The following is a 9420-nucleotide window of genomic DNA, read 5'->3' as shown; positions in this document are numbered from 1 at the left end:
AACTTAAATTGAGAGATTGAATTCAGATAAACAGTTTTGAATTGACATAAAATGTGAATTTGATTTGAATTAAGAGATAAAAATATTTTTATTTGTGATTAAATTTTAATCTTAATAGGCGTAACAATTGGACTATGGATGTTCTGGGTATTATCATTGGCTCTTAATAGGTAGCTTGTAGGTTTAGTATGATAATTTTATTTTTTAATATTTTGTCAAAAATTAGTTCAGAAATAAATTCATGCAAAAACCATTCGACATCTTTAAAGGATTATCTAGATAGTCATATTCGTGTACGATAAGGATCAATAGAATTTTAAATATATTTTATCTCAAAAAGTTTACTAACTGATATGATTAGTTCTGGGCTTAACTCAAGCCACATAGCATATGTTTCACCAATTACATTTGGTAGCAATAATCGGCAATAAAGCGCGTGTATACATATTTTGATTTTTTTGTGTATACATGAATACATCGACTGTATTCATGTATACGACGGATAAAATTTGCTAAAAACGTGGAGCAACATCTTTTTAATTATGGAAAACAAATCAAATCTTCCTAAAATCATGCTAAACAACTAGCTTCCCATAACTATCACGCCTCTTAATTCTTCCATACAATCAAATTTGAATTCAAACTTCAAAATAACAGAGCGCTTTTTTATTAAAAAAAAAAAAATTGAATTCAATTCTTCCAAATCCATGCATTAAAGCATGTAAGAATTAAATTCTGAATCAATCGCGTTTGTGTATTCGAATTATGTGTTGAATGCATCACTTCATGCTTAATTCATTATTGTTGATGTATACAAGCAGCGTTGGAGTGTTCTCGTTTTTCTGCATTGAATTTGCAGTATATACACAATCAAGCGTTCATTGAATAATTCGTTTCTAAGGTAATTAGTACTTCAATTTATGTTTTTGTAAAAAATATAAAATTAAAGTTGATTCACCCCGTTTTGCTGTGATTTTTGTTGCTAATCATATTAAGTTATGTATTTACAGTTCTGTATTCGAAATATGTCAAACATAACGGCTGTAATCCGACATTCCGGTTATTGGAATGATGAGAATTGTTTTGTGAATTACTCTATAGATGCAGTAGTTTTCAGAGAGTATGCCTCGTTTGATGAGTTAGTTGATGCAATTTCGAATCAGTTGCGAATAGATACAAGTACCAAAAAAATCATTGTCAAATTTTTGATCGACGGTAATTCAATGCCTCTAGAAATACACTCTGACATGAGTGTCAGAGTGTATGTTGAACTCAAGAAAGAGAATAGGCAATTTGGGATTATCAGTTGTGTATCACTACAACCGACATTGTGAGTGAATACAGTATTTCGGGTGAAATTGTTATTCAAGGTGGCCTGGAACTGGTGAATACAAATTGTATACAGGCAATCAACAACGAATGGAAATTTGAAGAAATGCAAATGGAAAAAGGAGGAAAAAGGAAAAACTTTCTTGCAAACATATCTAATAACCAAACTTTCTTGCAAACATATCTAATAACCAAACTTTCTTGCAAACATATCTAATAACCAATCTATAATATTAGGAAGCACCAAACAAATACTCAAACGACAAAGCTAAAGTGATTTAGAAAGGTGCAAGGGTGAAATTGATCGGCTCTGAGCTAAGTATGCTCCTCCTCGAAGACGATGGGCTCCCAGAAGGCTGTGGTATGGTGACACGTCTCGAAATTACACGTCTTATAACACGACCTGGAAGGGGCTGAAGCTCTTGTTCGGCCCTGAATATACAGAGTGAGGTTAAAACTCATACAAACAGAACAAATCTCAAGCAGAAACACAAAATAATGGAACACCACAAGAAAAAGATATCTTACCGTTGCTGTGCAGCTAAGAAAATTTGTACTTTTGGCGGAGCAAGTGCAGGTGATTGCACAAATTGAAGATTAGCATCCCTAAAAGTAGGAGAAGAAATTAGGTTCAATACACCTGCAGTATATATGACTCGAACAAACATGAAGTAGATTTATATGAAGCATTACCCAGCAAGCTTTCTAGCAAGGTACAGAAAAGGCTTCTCAAAGTTGTAGTTACTCTTTGCTGAGATCTCATAGTATTCTAAATTGCTCTCCCTGTGAAACGTAACTTGTCTTGCCTCAACCTGCCTGTTCTGGACATCAACTTTGTTTCCACAGAGAACAATGGGAATGTCCCCACAAACCCTGGAGGAAGCAATGGGAAAGTCATTTCAGATTCAATTGCATATCATCAAATTATGAGTCGAGTATAATGCATGAACAGTTTCTTACCTGCAAAGATCTCTATGCCACGTACGAACATTCTCGTAGGTCAGACGCGCGGTAACATCAAACATGATAATTGCACAGTGTGCATGAATGCTGCACGAGATACGTACACAAATATGAGGAGACAAAATACAGTCACCAAAAACTTCAAAGCAAGATAACTAATGGCAAGACAGTCATCCAAGTGTTTTGAGTTCAAAAGAGTGAGCGCAATTTCTGTCACCTCAGATATAATAACCTAAGATACAAGACCACATTGTAGAAATACCAATGGTGGCATTTGCTGTAGAACACCAAATGTTAACAACTATTCTTCACAATCAGAACAAACGAGCATACTTAATACCAATAACCCTTTAATCTGGACACATTATTCACTCTTAGGATTTGATAGTAAATGCTTTTAATCAGAAATAACATCCTTCAAGCAGAGCAGACCCTTGAGGAAAATTAAGGTTTTTAACTGTCTTAGAGTCACTTACTAGTAGCCATCACGAAGACGTCCACCAAATTTCTCTTGTCCAATGGTGTCCCAGCAATCAAAGCGGATTTTCCCATGATTTGTGAAGAAGTCTAATGGGTGAACCTCCACACCGATAGTGGCTGTAAGAAAACAAAATTTAATAAATAATCCACTCATGAGATACCAACATAATAAGAAACAGAGCAAGCCCATTGCAAAACAGGATAATGACCCAAATTTGTTCTGTCAGTAAACTTACGTTCATATTTTTTCTCGGATTCACCAGTGAGATACCTTTTGACAAAAGTTGTCTTTCCTGGAGAAAATAATAACAATTACAGCAGGAATCATTAGAGTACTCTAACAAGAATCTCAATGAAATATTCACTTCAATTTACAAAGATACAACTGACAACATCATCTGACAGTTATCGTATAAATTTTCAGTGTAAACTCAGACATGATTACTTAACTTTTTGAAATAATTTTTCATACTTAAGAACACGATGTAAAGCTAACAATGTTTTTCATATGTTTCGAGAAATCGAAACAAAATATATTTGTTTGACACCAAAATATTTTTACTGACATTCTTTTTGAAACAAAAAGATACTAGAAGCAAATCTCAGATAAGCATAGAAACATACCAGTTCCACCATCACCAACAATTACAAGATTGAAGCTTGGATAATCTACAGTTTGTGGGGTTTGTAGAGCCTGCAAATCCGTCAAAAAAAATTACAATCTAACCCTAATCACATATTACCACAAATAAAACTCATCATCCCAATCAAAGTTAAAAACCAACTTCTAAGAAGAATAAAACGGAGCTTTTGGACAAAAAAGGGGGAAAAAAAAGTGTATAAGCACCTCAATCTCTATTACATGTCACATCTGTATTAAGATCAATTATCATTCCAATACTGATTAATAATTTGCAGCTATGCAAAACTCATCTACATCTTCAAAACTAATCCAAATCAAATATAAAAGGAACAATTGGACCAAAAAAAAAAAAATCAACAAAACATATAAATATTAATTGTTGTAGTGGGGGATGGCGGCTGGAGGTGGGGGAATGGCGGCCGGTGGTGGAAGGTTCGTAGGAGAAGAAAGGGAGATGATTGTTTGGGTTAGGGGTGGGGTCCAGTCTTTTTCTTTTTTAACTACTTTTTTAATGAGTTAAATATATTTAGTATTTTTATTTTTAAAAACCCACTGTTCATTATTTAATGATTATTTTGAGTCCAATGCCACGTGTCCTTATTTAATTCGTCGTTTGGCACATCATCCAGTGGACGACACACACTTTATATTTTTCACTTATTGTTAAAAAAGTGTCTTACGGTTTAAATCTGAAGTAGTACATGTCTTCAAAACTATATTAAAAACACCTCAATCTCATCTATATTAAAATCAATTATCATTCCGATAATGATAAACAATTCGCATCTATACAAATTCTCTTTTATTTAACACTCTTCATTCCAATCAGATAAACAAAATTTGTGTGCAAATTATAGAAAAATAAACAAAAACATATGGATATTAAATGCGATACAAAAATAAATGTAATTCAAATTAACTCACCATATTGAAAAATAGAATGAAGAAAAACGCAGCAAAGCTTCAAAGAGAAAAGAGAAGGTTTTTTTTTTTTTTTTTTTTTAAGTGAACAAAAATTATTTGTGAAGTGAAGACAAATGAAATTTATAGAGCGGTCACAATGCTTGAACAATGATACTTATGATAGTTGAGTAGAAGACAGTCTATAAAATTGCACGTTAGCCACAACGGTGGAACTCTTGTGGTTGGTTGCATGTTCAATTACCTGAATCTTTATTTTTGGCCTTTAGTATTCGATGTAAATCTTCGCGATCTTGTAGGATAATATTAAAAAAATTATTTCTAATCATTTAAATTGCTACATCATATCATAATTTGATATATTTTTTGTTTGAGAATATTTGATCATATTGTCTTAAAAAATTTCAACCACTATATTATTTCTCCGTAAAAATTATGCCCCCAACACCACTCCCTAGTGACCAAACCTATATGAAAACAAAGATAACGAATTATATAATTATCAAATAACTTTTATGTTTCATATTTTTTTTTATTACATTGTTCATTATTTAAAACTATTAATATAAGTTTGTATTACATAATCACTTGGCTTAATTTACCTATCGAGTAGCGACAAACAAAGGCATGACCATTAAAAGGAGACATTACATAAAAGAAGCCATTACATTAAAACGACACTTTACATGCGTATAGATTTGACACGTGGACGGCGATATCGACTGTCAATTAGAAATATCAACATCAACAATAACTAGATAAGTGGTATGCGTTTTGCAAGATCAAACCTCCACAAAATGTAAGTGATTGATACATAATGGATTAAAGTTTAACGTACCAAAATAAATAATGTAAATTATAAATACGAAAAAAATAAAGATCAAATATAAAAATTACATATATAAAAAAAATTTCAAAACTGTTTTCCTCGAAAATGGGTAATAAATTGAATTTGTAAATGAGGCAATGGATATGTGGTACTTTAATCTGTACTTTGAGGAAAAATCGAATCTATTTGATTTATTAGGGGCTTGAGCGAAACTAGGATGTTTAGATCTAAATATTTAAGACGAGTTTTCTATATGTCTATGTATGTTAGATGTAGTACTAAATAAGAGATTTAATGAAATTTTGTTTCGGTTAACTTGGGACAAAATGCGAAACACTAGGCAAGAAAATATTTTATAATGTATCAAGTGCAAAGCTCTTGGATCGAAAAGACAATAACGAAAATGAGAGAATGATCATTATTTATAGTTTTTAAAACACTGGGCCTCACTACGTCATGCCTGGGCCACACTCACAGGATAAAAGCTGTGTGGATAAGGTTAGGTCGTACGGTCGACCGTACGGCCCCGTCGGCCGGTGGCGATTCGCGCGTGGCGAATCAAATAACCAGGTGCTCCGGGACCAACGGCCACGATCAAATGATCACGAAAAAGGTACAACGGCTTGGCGGCCCCGATTTTGCTGCGAGCCGGCAAAGACAGCAGCTACGAACCGGCTACGCCGTAAAGGACGGGACACCGGACCAGCACGATAAGGAGTTGTCTCCGGGATACAATAATTCAACGAGAGGCTTCTTCGGATCGGACATTATCAGTTGGTTCTCTTTCGCTTATGCGATCCCGAGTTTAACCGGATAAATTTTACCCGATTTTTACCGTATACAGATAGTCCCCACACTTTACGGACCGAGATCATATCGGAGTAACGGGAAGTGGGTGAATCGTGCAACCGAAGATCACATTGGCTCGTTCTTATCTTTTCATTTTGGCGGGAACAGCGATCACCTCGCTCTGCCATCTGCCACGTGTCATACCCCGACTGGTCCGAGCTCTGCAACCGTCGTTGTGCACGTCTCTTCAAATCACGTCTTTATTTATTACGGGACACGTGGCGTTCACCGATTGGTCGGGATTTGTAACCGCCCAGTCCCATGCGTGTATATATAACCTTCTACGTGCTTCCTTCTTCATTTTACTCTCTCCATTTTCATCACCTTCACTTCAAACTTCTTTACTCCACTGTTGTTCTTCATTTCATCTTTCTCTAACTCCTCTTCCATCGCTGATCCTGTTATTTCATCGCCCATATTTGCCACCTAAACTGTGCTTACAAGGAAAACCGTTCTACTCAAGTGTCGCTCGTCATTTTATTTTTCCGTTTAACGCTGCATTTTATTTGCTTCACTGTCATCATCTTCTTACCTTCATCCCTTTATCAAATTTTCAACCTCCCATCCATTGCAAATGTACTTAACACCGAGACCACCTCCCCGGATGTTCCCTCGGTCTCCTCCCAAGGATTTTAACTGACTTCAGATTCCTAAGCGCACTTCTTTCCGAAAACATCTACTATTTTTATCAGTGTAATTAATGTCATGTTCAATCACAACTATACCATAGCAAATCTAACAAAAAGAAAGATTCACAAAATAAATACTACGGAGAAGACTTTCTATATATATATATATATAGTTCAACTAATGAAATATTTAAAATATGATTGATTTTAAACTCTTAAATATTAGAAAACATAATATGGAAGATATTATGACTATGTTACATAGTTCAAATAAGAAAATAATTTATAAGAAAGTAAAATTTTAGTTAATTTTAAAGTCCTAAATATTAGGACTTTCTACGTAGTTCAAATAAGGAAAGATTAATAACAAATTTTTAGTTGATTTCGAAGACTTAAGTATTAGGAAAATAATTGTTATGTATATTTTTCAATAATTATTTGAGGAAAAGAGTAAATGACAATTTTGTCTATAGTCTTTTAATGAAGGACAAAAAGTTCAATCAACATTAAAGTGTGTACTTTAATGGGCATAGCTACGAACTTCGTCGTTAATTACAAATCGGCAATTAAAAGTGTCCTATAAAAAAATGAACGTTAAATCATTGGCAAATATAGGGCAATTCGCTAGAATGCCCTTATTTTGGGGTGGTCTTTAATTTTTGCCCCTCAAAGTAGTGGTCTTTAATTTTTGCCCTTTGCCTAATACTATGAGATTTGGGATTCGAACTCCCGCTCAGTCAAAAAAAAAAAAAAAATCACAAGACAGAGTTTTGTAGCAAAGTTAGGCCTATTCGGGCAAATGTTAGGCAAAACTCTGCCTGAGGTAGAGTTTTGCGTGCAAAACTCTGCCTTGCGAATCCAAACCTTTCCTTGCGAATTTTTTTTTATTTTTTTATTACTGAGCTAGGGTTCGAACCCAGAACCTTGAGGTATTAAGCGAAAGGCAAAAATTAAAATAACTTAATATATAAAAGAATATTGGAGAGTTTCATTTGTAAGAATAAGTGTTTTTAATTTCTAATGATGTACGAACAAATAGGCAAAAACTTGTAACTAAAAACTTCCCTACTAATGTGTTCAAAAGTTAAAATAAAATTTGGATCTAATTTACTGTAGGGATGAATCCCAAGAGAAAATGTAGTCTCATATTTGTCCCAAATAATGTCTATTTTTAAAATCTTTAATATTCGGACTTCTAATAAATAACTGAAGAGCTAAAATATTAAGCTACGAACATGTTAGGAGTTAGGTTATTTAGTGAAACTTTACGCATTCTGCTGCAGTTAAGGTGGAGAGTTAAACCCACATCAGTAGCGTGGCATATATGGCAACCATATGTGTCAGGAGACAATGGGTACTGCAAACTAATTAAAATATTAATTAACATAAATACTATTTTAAAAACAAACAAACAAAAAGGTATATGGTTTACCTCACAATCTTTTAACTTTGCCCAGCCATACACCCTACATTGAATTTAAATTCTTATAATCACATAGCTTGATCCTTATCAAAGAAGAAGCGCGGAAAAGTAAAGAAAATCATGAAATTTTTTCATGCAAAACAAATATAAATAAGAGGAAGAAGCAATAACTCATGTGCACAAAAAACGAAAATCCACACATTATTCTTTAGTAATTCTTTGATATGAGAAAAACGAATAACTCGCCTTTTTTGTTTTTTTCTTCCAATTAAGTACAAAAACTCTTGTGTTTGTTGATAATGCGACTTCAATTCAGTTTACTTTCAAAGATTCATTGGTACCTCGAACACAATGATGTGTATATTTACACGGACCCCTGATTTTGAACCTAATGAAGAAACAACTTTTGCCCCAATTTGGGTATTGCTTCCTGAACTATAATATCACATGTTCAACTTGGACTACGTGAAGCATATTCTGATTCAACTTAATCATAAACCTCCAAGGCAAATTCCTTTATAGCATATGGCTTGGTAAGTGTCCCAGAAAACCAAACAAATCATATAAAACAAATTTAAATTCCCCTTATCTGTATCCTCCTTTATTTTTGCTCAACTTACAATTATTTATAGTTTACATATCATGAGCTTAAATAAAAAAAATACAATAATAATCTACTTCTTACTAACCTTTCAATCTCCTTTTAAAATAAGTAAACTTACCAATGATACCATACTATTCCTTTATAGTTTACACTAGTTATATGAGGCCCGGACTTACTCGAGATATAAAAGCAATATTATTTTAATTAAAGAAATATTATTTGCTTCATAATTTCTTATCACATAAGTAATATAATCCAGAGGCATCTTAACATGCATTGTTAATAAGTCTTCATAATTATTAAAGTTTATTCATCTAATTCGATGATTTTTAAACATTAAATTATTTATAGGAAGGACGGTTGGCAAGAGAATTATTAAATACCAAAGGAAAATAAGCGACTCGGCATTCTTAAAGTAAGATGATTTAAATAATTACAACTCGAGTGAAAAACTTAAAATAAAAATATTGGTTCTTTTAATGGATTTGTAACTTCTTTATTTTATAGACACGGATAGATTTCTTAAATATAATATTAGGAATTAATTTCACTCATGATAATCTATGTTGTATGAGTTTATGTTAGTTAAATGTGCCGGTTTAAGCTTTGCTCTCCCACGTATGAATGCGTGACTTGAATGATTTTAGTTTTAGACGAAAAAAAGGAATATAACTAAATTTATTAAATAAACCTCAAGAACAATTTAGTTCCTCATATATGGTTTATTCTTAAAAATAAAATTGTGATTTA

General features: G+C 33.0%; 1 protein-coding gene across 1 annotated transcript; it reads right to left on the bottom strand.

The window, feature by feature from the left end:
• Positions 1 to 1793: 1793 nt before the first annotated feature.
• On the bottom strand, positions 1794 to 6431 carry LOC132031952 (GTP-binding nuclear protein Ran-3-like). The gene is made up of 7 exons (XM_059421801.1): positions 6339 to 6431; positions 3397 to 3466; positions 3009 to 3065; positions 2769 to 2889; positions 2290 to 2379; positions 2023 to 2202; positions 1794 to 1935 (listed from the first exon to the last, which is right to left on the bottom strand). The coding sequence occupies exons 1-7, from the start codon at positions 6429 to 6431 to the stop codon at positions 1854 to 1856; spliced, it is 693 nt and encodes a 230-aa protein (XP_059277784.1). The 3' UTR covers positions 1794 to 1853.
• Between the last annotated feature and the right edge of the window lie 2989 nt (positions 6432 to 9420).

The sequence above is a fragment of the Lycium ferocissimum genome, chromosome 9 (assembly GCF_029784015.1).
Source record: "Lycium ferocissimum isolate CSIRO_LF1 chromosome 9, AGI_CSIRO_Lferr_CH_V1, whole genome shotgun sequence".
NCBI lineage: Eukaryota > Viridiplantae > Streptophyta > Magnoliopsida > Solanales > Solanaceae > Lycium > Lycium ferocissimum.
The sequence above is the reverse complement of the archived record's forward strand: the minus strand, read 5'-3'. Positions and strand labels throughout refer to the sequence as shown.

Coding starts and splice junctions, on each gene's coding strand:
- LOC132031952 (XM_059421801.1), bottom strand. CDS start 6,431: ATGGGCGATGAAATAACAGGATCAGCGATGGAAGAGGAGTTAGAGAAA. Junction 3,066..3,396: donor TGTTGGTGATGGTGGAACTG/GTATGTTTCTAT, acceptor TATTTTCTCCAG/GAAAGACAACTTTTGTCAAA. Junction 2,203..2,289: donor TGGCATAGAGATCTTTGCAG/GTAAGAAACTGT, acceptor TGCTTCCTCCAG/GGTTTGTGGGGACATTCCCA.